This window comes from Physeter macrocephalus, chromosome 10, assembly GCF_002837175.3.
Source record: "Physeter macrocephalus isolate SW-GA chromosome 10, ASM283717v5, whole genome shotgun sequence".
In the NCBI taxonomy this organism is placed as follows: domain Eukaryota; kingdom Metazoa; phylum Chordata; class Mammalia; order Artiodactyla; family Physeteridae; genus Physeter; species Physeter macrocephalus.
The window spans coordinates 51,522,281-51,539,581 of NC_041223.1; the positions used below are offsets into that span (position 1 = coordinate 51,522,281).

General features: G+C 42.1%; 1 protein-coding gene across 10 annotated transcripts in view; it reads right to left on the reverse strand.

The window, feature by feature from the left end:
- LOC102983582 (coiled-coil domain-containing protein 162-like) overlaps nucleotides 1-17,301 on the reverse strand; it is a 63,051-nt gene that overhangs the window by 28,501 nt on the left and 17,249 nt on the right. For 7 of the 10 annotated variants that reach the window (XM_055087570.1, XM_055087571.1, XM_055087569.1 and 4 more), the window contains one exon: nucleotides 3,762-3,871. In XM_055087570.1, coding sequence (XP_054943545.1) covers nucleotides 3,762-3,871 — 110 coding nt within the window. Of the gene's footprint in view, nucleotides 1-1,111; nucleotides 1,224-2,173; nucleotides 2,216-3,761; nucleotides 3,872-15,369; nucleotides 16,045-17,301 lie in introns of those variants that run through there. The other 3 variants (XM_055087567.1, XM_055087572.1, XM_055087573.1) reach the window with 3 other exon arrangements.

A 17,301-nucleotide genomic window follows, 5' to 3' on the forward strand; every position in this document is an offset into this window, starting at 1 on the left:
ACTTAAACCTGAACCGTATTGGGTGGCACTGGCTGGAAGAGCACAAGATTGCCCCATGGATTCTTCTGGAGGTCCAGCCTGGAGTGAAGCATGGTAGGTGCCAGGCCTTGTTAGGGCAAAAGTCTGACCCTGCTGGGAGCAAACTGTGCTTCTGTGGTTTGCTTCCTCTCGGAGCCTCTCATAACAATCCATCTAACATCAGGCACACACAAGGTGTTTTGATGATATTTCTAAAACCTACCTCTGCTGACAAAATGCTTCAGCGACTTCCCACTGACTCTGGGATGAAATCCAAACTCATAAGGATTGCACACAAGGCCATTCAGGATCTGGCCCTGCCTACCTTTACAATGTCCTCCTCTGAACTCTGCTATAACTCCCTTCCTAGATTGCTGCCTTCCCTCCCCAGCCCTTCTTCCTCTGGTCAACTCTGACTTGTGCTGTAAAACTTGGCCCAAACGATACCTCCTCCAGAAAGTCTTCCCTGACTACTTCCCACCCCTCTCCCTAGCTGGGTTGTGTTCACCCTTCTTGGAGCTCACATAGCACCTCATTTGTGCCTCTATCAAAGTGCTTAATGTGAAAAGCCTTTTCCGGACATTGCAGGTTCACCTAACTTTTTCCATAAGTTCTTTGAGGGCAGAGACTGTGCCTTTTGCCTTTATATCTCTAATAAAGCGCCTGAGAAAAAACAGGAGATCTATAAACACTTGCTGAATGAGTGAATGACTCTCGGCATATAAATGGAAATGGTTCTGGAATCCACAAAATAGACTATTACAGTTCTGATTTACAAAAAAGGTCAATCTCTAACTTCAGGCCAGTGTGTTTGGTACAAAATTTGGCCGAGATATTACAACTGATTGTGAAAGGCTGGTGTTCTAGAATTTGGAGAAGGAAGCAAAAATCACAAGAAGCCAACATGGGTTCAAGAATAGTCAGATCAGATTAAACTTTTCCCTCAGGAAATATAGCAGATGCAGTGTATCTGGATTTCAGCAGGACATCTGAGAAGGTTTCTTATGATGTCCTTTTGGACAAATGGAGAACATGGGCTGGGTGAAAGGACAACTGGATGAGTTTCTGGTCACTGAAAGACTGCGCAAAGTACCTGTTAAGCCTGGAGGGGACCCAGCGTGGGTAGCACAGCACTTGGGGCCAGTCCTTTCATACACTGTTATTAAAGGCTTGAAGGAGGATACTGAGGGTAGGCTGACATGAACCTGGAAGGGAGAGAGAGTATGCTGGATGATAAAAATCCAGATTTTTAAAGATTTCAAGAGGTTCAAAGAGTGGACCAAGTTGAACAAGAACAAGGCTAATAATATGGCAGGATGCCTGAAGGCCATGTGTGGGCTTCAGGTGGCTGTTAGCCTAATGAGTCAGCTGTGACAAAACCTAACACATTCATGGGCGTTAATCAAAGCAGAGCACCCAGGACAAGGGTACTCTTGGCTGGCCAAACAACCTTGAATTTAGAGGATCCTGACCAGGAGGGTGGGGCACTCATAGAGGTTGAAGGAAAGGAAGCTGGTTTAGGCTGAAGGAGGGAAGGCGGGGCTCAGGCTCTCCTTGCACACCAGTGCAGTCTGCTCTGCGCAGGGGCACCCAGGTGAGGGGGGCACCATTTCCCTGTCCATGTGCCCTGGTATAGGCTGTACCGCCTGAAGGAAGGGGTAACAATTTGTTATCCACCACCCAGAGGGGCACCTGTTTGGGTCTGTCCTCCTGGAGCTGGCCCTACTTGTAATTTTACAGAAGATTCACACATGCTAGCAATGGCCCAACTGAGCTTCTCTGACTGACCTGCCCTCAGATATCTAAAGGCTTGTTGTGAGGGGTCAGAATCATGATCTGTGGTGTCCCAGGGACAGAACTAGGATCCATGGTGGAGACAGTGGGGAGGCCAAATCCAGCTCAGTAAGAGGTGCCTGAAACAAGAGCTGCCAGGAATGGGGGTGGGGAGGTATGGGTGGGGATTGAAAGAGTGAGCTCTCAGTCACTGCAGATGATCCAGAAGAGACTAGAAGCCCACCAGGCACAGACTTGGGAGGGACCTAACATTCTGGGGTCCTGTTATTCCAAGACAACCGCGGGCTGATACCAGCCTCTTCAGTGTGCCCTCAGTTTCATCTGTGCCTGATCTAGGTTTGCCCTGTTTACTAATACTCACTTTTCTTTCCCAGAAGATCCTGTCTTCAACGTTGGGATGAAGTACATAGATAACGGATGAGCAGATCTTGAGCCACAAACTTTTTGTTTGCTTTTTTTATCATAGTAAAACATACATTAAATGTGCCATTTTAGCCATTTTTAAGTGTACAGTTCAGCGGCATTAAGTACATTCACAACTTTGTGCAATCAATCTCTAGAACTCTTTTCATGTTGCCAGACTGAAACTCTGTACCCATTAAACACTAACTCCCCACTCCCCCACCCGCCAGCCCCTGACGAACACCATTCTACTTTCTGTCTCTATGATTCTGATTACATTATGTACCTCACGTAAGTGGAATTGTGCAGCATTTATGTTTTTATGACTGGCTTATTTCATGTAACAGAATGTCTTCCATAATGGAGCATGTGTCAGAATTTCCTTCCTTTTAAGGAAAGCCACAAAATTTTTTGATTCAAACATTTTTCTGCACATACCCCACCTTAATCACCTCTGTACTTCTGCTTGAGAATCACTGAACTGCAGGGATCCAAGAGGAATTACTTCACCCCCTCATCAGAAAACACAGCACCACACTGGGTATAATTGAAAGCTTAAAACAAATACATGTAAATCACATGTAAATTCTGAGGAATAGTGTATCTCTAAGCAAGCTTGTGAATTCTCTACCTTATAAATAAGAACTGAAGTGCTTATTATAAAATTATGGGGACTATTTGGAGAGCTTAGAAAAATGTAAATGTGGAGAAAATGTTGTCCAAAAAATTGAGCACATTTTTCTAAGGCCGGCTTTTAAAAATGATTGAATTTCAAAGGAAACTGGATTCACAGCTATCCACTGCACTTAAGGCTTAATTCCTTAAAGATCCTAAAAACTCTGTTATGGCCAAATATCCACAAACACTCTCTTATCCTGCCTTTTCAGCAGATTCCTTTGATTTAGAAAGGCACCTCCTGTCAATAGTAAACAGTTAAAAACTCCAAGGACTGTGTGTATGCCTGTTGTATGTATTAAATATATATTATTGTTAAATACATATTATATGGAGTTGTTATGAATTCAAATACATATACACACATACAAATTGTTGATACTGGCTTCCTTTGGGAGAGGAAGCTGGGGATGATGGAGTGGAATAGGGGTGAAAATGTTACCTTTCTGAGCTGTTACGTTTTCTTCATATTGCACATTTAAAGAAGTTTTCTAGGTAGTGATTTCATAGGCTATTTTGGTTTTTCTCTTAAAATTTTTATACTAAAAAAATCAATAACAGGAAATGTTGCTAAAAATAACTCATCCATAAACTCCTAGGTTACTCTTAAAAATTGGCCAAATCTGAAATTAGCCAACATGCATATTCTAATTACTCTCCCAACTTAAATTAGAAATCAGTCTTTTTCCAAAATTAAAACGGTAACATGTGATTTCTACTTTGAGTTTAGCCTCAGTTTTCACATCTTCAACTCTAAGGGAGTAAGGGAAGCATTAGGAGATGTGTTGAAGGGAAAGTCTTTCTTGTTTGGGTTTATGTAAAAAAAAAAAAAAGCAAACCACACTTTAGAATGACTAATTTTCAGTACATACCTCTAGTCCACCATCCTGGTAATTCTCCAGTAATCTCTGTACAAAATTTTCGACTATTTGTGGTCTGATAACTGAAAAGTTTTCTCTCATTACTTGGTGTTTCCAAAGGTCTAGGGGAGAAACATACCAACACTAGTACCAGGAAATATTGAACAACCATTAATAGCTACGAGATGGCAACTGTCTGAGACATAACACTGGACACAAGCTGTCACTTCCAAATACACAAAAACTAATGGGTGAGGAGGGGAGGGGAGGTGGTGGTTGAGGACACAGGATCCTCCAGAACATGGGAATAAGGAAGATCTCTAACAAGATTCCTAACAAAAAGATTTGGAAAAGTACCTCTGAAGTCCAGTGAACAATATTTTGTTACCATAACTAAAAATCCCAAATCAAATGTAATTATTGATCCTATATGGCATCTGTTTTCCTTAAGTCCCTATATGTATCTGAACAATTATTTTGACCTAACACAACTATCAGAAATAAATGAAAAGCTATTATATTTATCTAGTTAAGTACATTCCTGGTGTTACAAGGCAAAATTAATTTGAATGCAGAGTTAATAAAAAAAGAGGAGGAAATCCAAAAGAGAGAAGAAAGAGTCACAGATTAGAAATGTTGAGAGCTGCAGAAGATGAACTTTAGCTCCTGCACTGAAGTAGCAACAGGGCTGACACATATGTGATGAGGCATATACACAGTAATTCAGAATAGCATTGTTGAGGACTGCAAAAACTTAGAAACAACACACAAACTGTAGTATATCCTTCCAATGGGATAGTATGCAGCTGTAAAAAAAGAGAAGAATTTCTCTTTTTTTACTGATGTGAAAAGAACCATAGATTAAGCAGAAAATGCAAGGTGTAGAAAAGTGGGTATAAAATGCTATATTTTATAAGAAAGATACAGAAAGTAACAATAAAGGGAGAGGCCATCCCCTCAAACCTATTCAAGGTCATTGGTCCAAATATTTGGCTTTCTCTGATATCATCACTTCTCCCCTCTTTCCTGAATCATTCACAATAGCACACATTATTTCTCCCACCTCATAAAAATTCTCCACTTGACCCCATATCCCCTGTCAGCTTTTGCCTCATTTCTTTGCTCCCTTTCTAGCAAATCTCTCAGAAAGAGATGTCTATACTTAATGTCTGTGACTTCCTCTCAAAATCCTTCTTAGTCCCACTCACACAGCTTTTACCTTCCACTCCACTGAAACTGATTTTGTCATAAACACCAGTGACTTCAACATGGCTAAAGCCAGTGGTTTTACTTGACTGCCAATAACATTTCACACAATTTTTCACTTCCTCCTGCTTGAGAAACTTCCATCACGGGACACTGGGACACCACCCTGTCCTAGTTTCCTCTACCTCACTGTTCCCTGTAGGTTCCTTTTGTTGGTTCTCCTCCTGCCTCCCCCCTCTACTGCCAGCTCTTAACATTAGAGTGTCCTAGGACTCAGCCCTTGGTTCACCGTTTTTGTTTTTTCTATCTGCACTCACCCCCTTGGCTATCTCATTTAGTATCATGGCTAAATACCATCTGTATGCTGACAACCCACAAATTTAGATCTAATATCCACTTGGCATCTCTTCTTGGATGTCTAAAAGGCATTTCAAACTTCACTTGTGCATAATTAAATTTCTGATCTTCCCTCCTTAACTTGCCATCTCAACTGATGGCAATTCAGTTTTCCCAATTGCTCAGGTCAAAAGCCTTGGAGTCATCATGGACTCTTCTCTTTTTCCCAAACCCTATACCCAATTCATCATTGACTACTTTAAAAATATGCCCAGAATCTTACCACTTAATACTTCCACTGCTCCCAACCTTGTTTGATTCACCATCTCCTCTTGCCTGGATTACTGCAATAGCCTCAAAACCAGCCTCTCCCTTCTTCCACCCTTTGTTCCCAACATAGCAGCCAGAGAGATTCTATTCAAATATAAGTCAGATCATGACACTCAAAATCTGGGACAGGCTCCCCATTGCATTCAGAGTAAACACTAAAGTCCTTGCAAGCTCCTGCACAGTCTGTTGTCCTTTCATGCTTCCTCTCTGACTTCATCTCCTACGACTCTCCCTCACTCTCTCCACTCCAGCCACACTTGGGTCTTTGCTGTTCCATGAATATGACAGGCATGCTCTGCTTCGGGCCTTTGTATGGGCTGTCTTTCTGTCTGGAATGCTCTTCCCCCAGATACCCACATAGCTAACTCCCTCACCTTCTTCAACTCTGCTCAAAACGTCACTTTCTCAGTGAAGTCTATCCTGACCATCCTATTTAAAATTACAATGTGCCCCTTTGAACCTTCACACCACCATCCTCCTCACTCCATTATTTTCTTATTTCTTATGTTCACTGATTATTGTCTGTCTGTCTACCCCCTTCTAGATGATAAATTCCATGAGAGTAAGGATTTTTGCTCCATGACAGTTAGGATGTACAGTAGTCTTCCCTTATTCGTGGTTTTGCTTTCTGCAGTTTTAGTTACCTGTGGTCACCTGCAGTCTGCAAATATTAAATGGAAACTTGCAGAAATAAACAATTCATAAGTTTTAAATTGAGCACCGTTTTGAGTAGCATGATGAAATCTTGGGCCATCCTGCTCCATCCCGCCCCACCCGGGATCCCCACCCACTAACATAGTCTCCTCCTGACATCCAACCATGGAGGTCATAATGGCCCGATGATCCAGGGTCACCTGAAGCAGACGATCCTCTTTCTGACCTATCGTTAGAAGATCAACAGAAGCCCAGTGCTAAATCACAATGCCAACGTCATTTGCCTCACTTCCTCTCATCACGTAGGCATTTTATCATCTCATACCATCACAAGAAGAAGGGTGAGTACAGTACAATATTTCGAGAGAGACCACATTCACATACGTTTTTATAATATATTGTTATAAGTGTTCAATTTTATTATTAGTTATTGTTCATTTCTTACTGTGCCTAACTTATAAATTAAACTTTATCGTAGGTATGTATGTATAGGAAAAAAACACAGTATACTATATAAACCCTATAGGGTTTGGTACTATCCCTGGTTTTAGGCATCCACTAGGGGTGTTGTAACATACTCCCCACAGAAAAGGGGGGACTACTGTATGCCCAAAACAGTGCTTAAAATATATAGCCTAGAAAATAGCAGGTGCTTAGGAAATAGGTATTGAATAAAAGAATGAAATAGTATATGTATAAAAAGCACTGAAAAGGATATATTAAAAACTGAAAAAGATGATTACATAGGGGTGGCAGAAGGGGGTCAATGGTGGCAACAAGCCTGCTAAATATATATGTTTTATGTCATTTTGAGTTTTGAACCAGGTAAATGCATTATCTGTTAAAAAATAAAATCAAATTTAAAAATAATATGACAGTGCTGGAACAATGAAGTATGTCAACACTCTCTAACTTCCATATGGGAGAGCAAAAGTACTTGTGTAGGTAATCATTTTGTGTGAGGCCTACTTCCTCACGCATGGCCCCAGGAGAGTCTTTTTTTTTTATTTTTTAATTGAGGTATAATTGACCTACAACATTGTGTTTGTTGCAGGTGCACAACATAGTGATTCAATATTTCTATACATTACAAAATGATCACCACCATAAATCTAGTTACCATCTGTCACCGTGCAAAGTTATTACAATATTATTAACTATATTCCCTCTGCTGTACATTTCGTCCCCATGACTCATTTACTTTGTAATTGGAAGCTTGCACCTCTTAACCTCCCTCACCTATTTCTCTCCTCTTCCCACTCTGGGGGAGTCCTGAAACTGACAGAGCCCTAGGCGTCAGAGGTGGAAGCCAAGCCCTGCCCCACTCCCTTTTCTGTTGCGGGTAGGGCTGGCCACCAGCAAGTGTACCCACAGGGCCTCTCCCTGCCCCCACCTGTTTCTAATTTTAGATGGGATTTCCTACTCATACTTTCATTTTCTGACGGGAGACTCAGTGCACACAAGAGCAAGGGTCCAGCAAAATCCTCCCTGAAATGTGGATATGACAGAACAGGAGCCTCTGGTATTTGCACTTATTATTTATCAGGGGTCCTGTTTTTCAAAATGGAATTCCGCATTTCTTCTACAATTGCCTACTTCCCATCATAAACAAATAAATCTGATTTTGCTTTTTCTTTAGGATAATAGAGGTGAATAGATATATCACCACAGTCCTAACATAGCTGAAGTAGAAAATCCAAGAGTTAATGCTGTGCCTAGAAGTTCATACTTCTAAGATGTTTAAGACTTCCATAAGTCTAAACTTTGACAAGACAGAGCTCATGTATGTTTCAGAAATGTTCAGAAAAGAAACTGGATACTTTTTCCAGGGTACTCTCCTGGCAGGTCTCTGGCTCACAGATAAGCCTTCCCAGGGGCCACACACTTCTAGTTTGGGGATCTTCACCTGGCAAATGCCCACAGAGCTGGTTTGGGGTTTAGCTATGGGTTCACCTGAGGGGGTAATATTTTACCGAAGTGTTGGGAATTCTTCCCGGCATGCTTCCTCCTCCTGAGTTCAAGTTCAGACATGCACCTGCATCTGTAGGCAGGAGTCAGGCGAAGTCAGGATGAGAAGAATTCATCTGAGAGAAACAGTTCCTGGCCAGGTGGTGTTGGTGGTCTCCAAATGTGTCCCATTTTAGGTGTGTGTGTGTGCATGGCTTCTTTAAGACAAAGCATGGAGGTGGGAGGGAGATAGCACACTGGGGGTACAATCAGGGTTTTTTCTTCCCTCTCACTCTGTTCCTAGGTCATTTGACTGAAGGAAACTTTGACGTCCTGGTGGCCAAACCACTTCCCCTCTCTTCCTCTCTGAACGCCCCAAACCCACACAGCCCCCTCCTTCTGAAGGGCACCTTGGTTTGGCAGCACTTCACTTCTCTAACACAACCACCAACGCTCTGCACCTGAGCGGCCCCTGCATCCTAAACCAAGACAGAATTGAAATTTGAAGGCACACAACTGCCAATCACAGTTGTTCTCTTGATCAGCTGGGTGGCTGGGGGCAATGGGTAGGTTGAAAACCTTATTGCTTCAAGCATATGTATGAATTTTGTACTCCTGTGTTTCTCAAACTGCTCCTCAGAACACTAGTTCTTTGAGGTGATGAAAGATATTCCCAAGGGAATAAAAGGGTTCTGTGGTCAAATAAATTCAAAGAACATTTCATACTCTCTCTCTGGAGATTCAACACACAGTAGGATAGTAAAGGCTCTGGGAAAGTCTGGAGTAAAGGAACCTTTCTAACATTATTTACTCCCAGTTTCCCAAACTTATTTTTAAAAAGCAAATAAAACCCTTCTTCCCTAACCCCTGCAAAACACAGTAGAAATCCTCCTGTCCAATGCAATCAAGACTAAGAGTTGGTTGGTCAATCATAAGAAGTCTGTAAAACCAGAGAATGCTTAAAAAATGACATGCACTATCTTAAACATTTTATTTAAATTAAAAATACACAAATATACAAACATTTGCTAATCTAACATAGAGCCTAGGCTTTTTCTTTGTATGTACCCACTCACTGGAGTTCTGTACCATCTTTCCTCTATAAATCATAATACATAGTGTGTGGTCTACAATTTCTAGTGTGTGTGTGTGTTTGGTGTGTTTCTTTTTATGGAGAGAAATCTTAAAGACCATGAAACAATCCAAAAGCATCATTTTTTGTTTTTTTAAAAGAAGTTTTAGGTTCACAGAATAATTGAACAGACAATTCAGAGAGTTCCCATAAATCCCCTGCACCCTCACCCAAAACATACAGCCTCCCCGGCTATCAACATCCCGCACCAGCGTGGTACATCTGCTACAACTGATGAACATACATTGACACATCACTATCATCCAAAGTCCACAGTGTACATTACGGTTCACTCTTGTGAAACTATGGGTTGGACAAATGTATAATGGCATGTATCCACTACTGTAGTATCATACAGAACAGTTTCATTGCCCTAAAAATCCTCTGTGCTCTGTTATTCATTGTTCTCTCCTCTCTCAACTGCTGGCAACCACTGATCTTTTTACTGTCTCCATGGTTTTGTCTTTTCTTGAACGTCACATAGTTGGAATCATACAATATGTAGCCTTTTCAGGTTGGCTTCTTTCACTTAGTAGTATACATTTAAGCTTCCTTCATGTCTTTTCATGATTTGATAGCTCATTTCTTTTTAGTGTTCAGTAATATTCCATTGACTGGATGTACCACAGTTTATCTATTTCAACTTAGTTTTTAGAGAACAGATCTTTCTTTTTGTACTCCTATTTCATTGGTTTACATAATAATTAAATTACTCAAACACAATGACAAGTAAAACTGGCACAAACAGGTTTGGAGCAAACAACGATAAATGATGCTAGGTAAACGTATGCAACCCAAAGGCTGTGATTAGTGAGTACTTTGCTGGCTTGTGCTACCAAGGGAATGGAAAGCTTCAGGTAATCCATGAGTCTGTTAGTGAAGGGGGGTTGGGAGAACTACCACATTAACATGCTGAGGAGTTAGTATTCCAGGGCACACGCCGGGGAAATGCTGACTTAGCCCATGTTCTCCCAAATGTTTTGATTGTGCTTCCTTCAAGAAAAGCATTTTTGTTCACTCACCTTTAACATATGTCTGTTTATGTATTCATAACTACCTCCAGTACTATCAATGGCTAATATTGCAAAGCATGATGTACATAGGGTGAGATTCATCAACAATAAGAATTAATCTCAATCGACATTCCCAATAGTTTCTTTGACTTAAAAAAAAGTTTTGTCTGACTTCTTAGATGTGATTAGGTTATCTTTTTTAACCTCATAATGTGGCTAAAGATAAGCATGTACTAGGATTAGTACTGTCAACTCTACTCTTTCTTATTATTCTCTTGTGCATTGCCTCCCCGTGGTCACTTCAGGACACCTTAGTGTAGAGTGTAACATGGGCTTCTTACATACAGACGTAATTTATTTAGAAGTTCTAGTATTTTCTTCCCACACCCGTGGGATATATGCCTCCACTTTGGAGGCTGCTGGCCTTATAAACTGCTCAGAGAAATTTAGAAAATCAATTAAAAATTACTTCAATGCCAAAATGTCAAAGATGGGGAATGGCAGAGACTTTTTGAATCAGTGGAGCCCATCTCTCTGTTAAGCAAGCCCTGAGGCTGAGTGAGGATATCTGGGGCTGCTTTTTTTTTTTTTTTTTTTTTTTTTTGCGGTACGCGGGCCTCTCACTGTTGTGGCCTCTCGCGTTGCGGAACCCGTGTCCCCTGCATCGGCAGGTGGACTCTCAACCACTGCGCCACCAGGGAAGCCCTGGGGCTGCTTTTGCTCACTCTCAGGGGAGCACACGCTACCAAGAACTAGCACCAGACCAGGTGTGGCTGCCACATTTTCAGATGCTCACTGACAAACTGGAAGCTCATTCAGAAGCTGAATAAAAAGATTAAGCTCCAAGACAAGGCGGGGAGGAGGGAAGGAAATAGGGGAGAAATATTCAAGCCTGTGATGTCCCCTGTTCTCAATACTCTCCATTCCCAACTCCCTCTGGAGAAACCCCTAGCCCCAGGCTAACCTTGACCACAAATGGTGATCTCTGCATGAAGAAGCAGCCCCTGTTGGAAGCCCAATCCACTATGGCTGCTTCTTGCTGCTGAGATGAGCAGTAGGTGAGTGCGAGTTCCAAAGTTTTATCAACCTCTTCCACATACCCAGCCCACAGAGGTCTCAGGAAGACTAAGTTGAAGAATATAAAAGCACCCCTAGCACACAGTGGGGACTCCGTCACTTGTACTGGGGGAACTCAGCACAGGAGAAGACCCAGGCCTCTCCACCGAATCATGCTGAACCATGATTCAAAAACAAAAACCAACAATAACAAAACACCCTCATTACTGGCATTTGTTTTAAAAATCTTAAGAGTACAGAATCTGAACAAGACTTTAGAATTGGCCAGTATACTCTAGGTTTTGGTAAGGTTTGGTAATATCAACCTTACCACCATTAAAAATAACTCTACCCCTCCCCTTTGCCTGACTCCCACCAGCCCCTTACTGAAGGCCCTTTCCAAGCACAGCTGACAAGCAACCTGCACAAGGCAACACACAGCACAGCTGCAAAGCAAAGACACTTCCTCCCCTGGGCCCCCACCCGGACGTCTCAGAAGCATCACAGCCCTGAAACGTACAGATGGTTGCACCTGCCGTGTGCTTGTGGATTTTCTCCAAGGACTCGGAAGGGAACCGAGCAAACACGGCACAAACAACAGATGCTTTGTGTCTTGTTAAATGTTCCATAATCGGAGCTCAACCACACTCCACTCTCTAGTGACAGTCAGAGATGCCCATTTGGTGGGGGCTTGCTCTCTCACTGCACAGCCTTTTCCCAAAGTCCTGCTTACATAATTCAGTTGCTCGAAGCACTGATAAAACCAGTGTCTTAGATGCCCACAGAGGTTATTAATTAACATTACAATGTCTGTGAATCTTGTCTCAAAAGGAAACCATTATTTATTTTGTTAGTCAAACAACTCCCCTTAGCTCAAAGGTTGTGGATTTTCCTATAGAATTAGTAGGAGTTAGGAGTAGACACTGTAGTTCAGAAAGGACCAGCCACAAAACCTATGGTGCCCCATGAAAAATAAAAACGCAGGCCTTGTTCAAAAAGCAGAAAAAAAGTGCCGTTAAAGGTACTAAAATATAAAATGTTCTTTCTTCTTCAGTCTCTCTCTTGACCTGTCACAGGGTTTTTGTTTTTAATGTTGGCTCCTTGGCATGGGGATGCACGCAGGGCAAGTACAACCTTCATAGGCACCAGGGGCCCCGCCCTGTGACTGGTGCATGAATGTACCTGGTCTAATAGCTACTGGACTGAGGCCTCATGCCGAGCCAGGGGCGAAGAAGTTGAGCTGGGCGTCTCCTCCTCCTGCAGGCCCATTGCTTCTATCTACCGCGGATGGGCAACCCCAAGGGTATTGCAACCTCTGCCCTGGGATATTCTAGGTTCCCAGGGATGGGCAACAAGCTCATACCCAGTGAGTCACCCATCAAACATAGCCTGGTGCTGCCAGTCTGGGGTCCCTGAAATGCTGTCAGGTACACATGCCCCACACATGCCCTCGCCGTGCTCAGGCCCCCACTGGGTGGGGAGTGGCAGCCATTGCTGTATGCAGATGGTGAGGGGGAAGTTAGTGGTGCCTGGGGTGCCAGAGGGCAGAGGAACAGGCAGCTGAGAACTCCTCCTGGCAAGGTGGGGAGGCAGCAGGAGTGTGTGTGAGCCCAGGCTACAAGCCTTTGGTGCATCCTCCATTGACTCACTGGATGCCACTTACAAAATACAAATTCTAAGTTAAAATGAAGAGTACAAGATGGAACCTACAAAGCATTAAACCCCAAGTACCCCTGTGAGAGTCCTGTGGGAATGCACTAGTCACTTGCCTATTAAGTCACCTTGACTTTAGACCTCAAATGAAACAATTTTGATTGTCTTCCCACCCCAAATATATGTATTTCTAAGATATATATTTATATATGCTTATATATAAGAAAAAGCTTTATGTATTTCCCCCATTTCAACTTTATTTCAGCTATGGGTTAATCAGCAGAGACTGAAGTTTACAAATGTTTTCTACTTAAAAGCCCTTTAAGTCAAGAATATATATATCAAAACTGTAAAAGTACTTCTCTCTGAGCACAGGGAACTATAGTCAATATCTTATAATAAACTACAGTGGAAAAGAATCTGATAAAGAATATATAACTGAATCACCAGAAACTAATACAACATTGTAAATCAACTATACTTCAATAAAAAAAATTTTTTTAAGTACTTATTTCTTGGGCCAAGGTGTTAAAAAGTAATTTTTATACTATTTTCTGGGCATTGTAGTGTTTTTGTTTTTCCATGAATATGGACACATGGCATTTCCCCTTTCATAATTAGGAAAAAATAATAAAAATGTTATTTTATAAAGTAATAAAATAAACATACTTTACCTATAGGGAGAATATGCTGCTACTTGGACTTTTCTGATACAACCAGTGTTATTTCTCTGTTAACTTAATACCTCCTGGATCATATGAATTTCAAGATTTTCCAGAAGTTTCTGAAGCTAGAGTAAGCAGTTTGAGAGCCACTCTCCATTACTGGCTTATACTCTAGGCTCCTAAATTCTTGCATAAGGGCCTTGGGCTGGGTCCTGTCCTTTTGTTACTCTCTCCTGGGGAAGAAGAAACGGTTCCTTTTTTTGGGTTCCCAAGTGGGGTAGATGCACCTTTTTGGAGACAGACATCTTTTTTTCCTGGCCCACATCTTGATTGATAAAATATATCCCTTTTTACCAGGTTCTGCTAAATTGCAAAGTGCTCAACGTCTGAAGCGACCTCTTGTGTTTTGGAGTCTCTAAATGTGGCCAGGAATTTCATGAGCTGTTATTATAAAAAGCGCTTAGGTCTGAAACTCAATTTAGATACCAAGGAGGATTTCATGGGAAGATTTAAAACTCCATACATGATCAAGAAAAAACTGTGTTGCAATACCCCTGAGCCCTTACTCTACGCATTATGCTTGCAAAGCCCACGTTTCTCCCTGTCAGAGGACACCAGGTGCTAGAGAGGAAGCAGATTTCAGAAGGGTAAGCAACGGGCTTGGGACTGGGGTGTGTGTGTGGGCGGGGGGCGGGTGGGGGAGTGCTGAGTTCTCCTGGACGCTCATTGGACATGCACCTCTGCACTTACACCCAACCAGCTAGAGTCTTTGTTCCCTGTTACAATAAGCACAGCCAGGCAGAGCCCGCATCCCAGGACCAAGAGGAACAAACACTTGGGAAAACAACCCCTCCACATAGACCATCAACACACACCAAATAGACTAGTACATAAATTGTGTTGTCTTATTCTCGGAAAAACAATCACAGGAGCTATTTTAAATATTCCACTTCCATGAGTGTGTGTGTTGCAGGGGGGATACCTGTGTGCAGGATTTTATGTTTAAGATGCTAGTGGTTATGTTTTCTATTGTCTTTTTTTTTTAATTTGAGGAAAATAAAAATATGAAAACCTAGACTTACAGAATTGAGATGTTAAAGGGTAGTTATTTGCTTAATCAAAGCCCCACATACCTTTACATACTGAGTTTCCTCAGAGTCTGTTCAGCAATTTACAAACCCTCAATGAACACTTATCTTCTTAGAAAAAACACCACTTGGGTATATCTGTAGTTTTACATGCTAATGTCATAAAGCAAATTTTCAAGTCAAGTTCAAGATAGCTCCTGCAATGGACTTGAGGACAAGGGGTTGGGCGGGAGGGGGAAGCTGGGGTGAAGTGAGAGTGGCATGGACATATATACACTACCAAATGTAAAATAGATAGCTAGTGGGAAGCAGCTGCATAGCACAGGGAGATCAGCTCGGTGCTTTGCGACCACCTAGAGGGGTGGGACAGGGAGGGTGGGAGGGAGGCTCAAGAGGGAGGGGATATCGGGATATATGTGTGCATATGGCTGATTCACTTTGTTGTACAACAGAAACTAACACAGTATTGTGAAGCAATTATACTCCAATAAAGATCTATTAAAAAAGAAAAGAAAAAGAAAAAAAATAGCTCCTGCATACCTGCTGAGTTTTTATTTCAATTTCTGAAGCTCCTTTAGGGGGAAGAGTAGACTTACTACTTATTATAAGTCCTGCAAATTCATCTTCTTTCCCTATTCGCCTAGCTATAGCTTTCATGCTAGGGTAGAGAATGTCAGTTCTATTAAAGAAGAGAGACAGAAATTAACAAACACTTTTTCTCTTTCAGATTCTCTGACAATTCTTTTCATTCATGTTCTGTTTCCTGTCATCATGCATAAACCTCCCAACTCATCACAGACACTTACATCGACATCTAAATCCACCACAGTTACCACTCCCTTAGTCAATATTAAATCGTGAGGCCTCTTCCCATTGGGCACATTTAATTTCAGTCTTCATTCTTCAAAATATTGACAAGTCTTCTCACTCCCTGTTTACCAGGAAAGCTGACTGTCATAACTCATAAAATAGACAATTTTGACTAGGCCACCAAAGTGAGCCCTAATTCCCTCAGTAAGGTCCTGGGGTGGTGGTTGGGTGCTTAGTGAATGCTTGTTTGGTTATAGACACATGGCAGAAACCACATGCCTTTCCCACCAGCTAAGTCATCCCAGCCAGGGCTTGAAGTTGAGAAAACAACCCAGCATTCTGCAGACTGAACACCTCATGCTGCACCATATTGTACCCTTGGCTGTGATGCCTGAAGCTCTCAGAGACTCATTAGACTTGGGTCTAACGGGGCAGAGAGCAGAGAGGAGGTCACGGCAGCAGCACTCCCCACTCAATTCTCGCTGGGATCCTGTGAGCTAAAAAGCTTAGAGTTGGCACTGAAGGGACACTTCAGAAGCACCAGTTCCCAGGGACAGAACTCTGGGTAAATGATATACAGTGTTGCTCAGTGGAATCCAGGGCTGTCCCTGCAGTCAATAGAACTCAGCTTTTCCTGTAAAGCACTGTTCATAGAGACACACTGCCCAGCTTCCTCTGTGATCAGTGGGGCTAGGCATACCAAATTCATGGACCAAATGTCACCCTCAGAGCAAGGACAGTAATCTGCCAGATCCCAGGTTCCACTCCTTCACGTGAATTTCCCCCTGAGCACACTCACCCATAGACCTCCGAGAACTGTCTGTGGAGAAAGGGAGAATTGATGTCCTGGCCTCGCAGCTTGAGGCGGCCCCAGTGCTCCTTTAGCACTTCCAGTTGCTTCAGAGTACCAGAAATGATCTCAGCAAAGCAAGGGACATCACTGCATCACATGGGCCCCCCAGCAGCCTGGAGGTCTTTGGGCTGCTTTGGAAGTGACTTCTGAATCCTTGCACTCTGGACAAATCTGGCTGAAAGCATTACAGAAATTCTTTTTTTTTTTTTTTTATTAGTCATAGACCACTACAGGATGACCTTTTACATTCTTTCAGATCATGCAGAATGAAGTCTTTGGAGAATGACTTTTCTCCCCAGGAGGAATGGTTTACAGGCCAGCAGCACATGTAGAGCTTAGAGAGTATAAGCATCCTTCCTGAATAGACAGTATATAGAAAGGAGAGAAATGTCTCCATTTCAATTTTCTGCTTGAGCTGTGAACCACTCACTTTAAACTCTTCTACTTGGGTGCCAACATTTTATCTGCCTTTGGAAAAGTGAGCCTTTCATGTTTAGCCTCTGCATTTTGGAAAGAGCTCTTCCACACACTCAAGATTTAACAACCCATCATGGTAGAGCTATATTATAACTTTAAATTGGGGATTTTACCCATTTTATGGGTAAGGAAATGGAAACTTAAGTTTATCTTATCTCCTATTCCTCCTCCCATCCTTTAAAAGTTAGGCAGAGAACATGTCTCTTGATTTGAATTTATTATTCAATAGGAAATTTCACTTTAAAATTATGATTTGTTCATTCATTCTTTGGTGCTTTTTTTTTTTTTTTTTTTTTTTTTTTTTTTTTTTTGTGGTATGCGGGCCTCCCTCT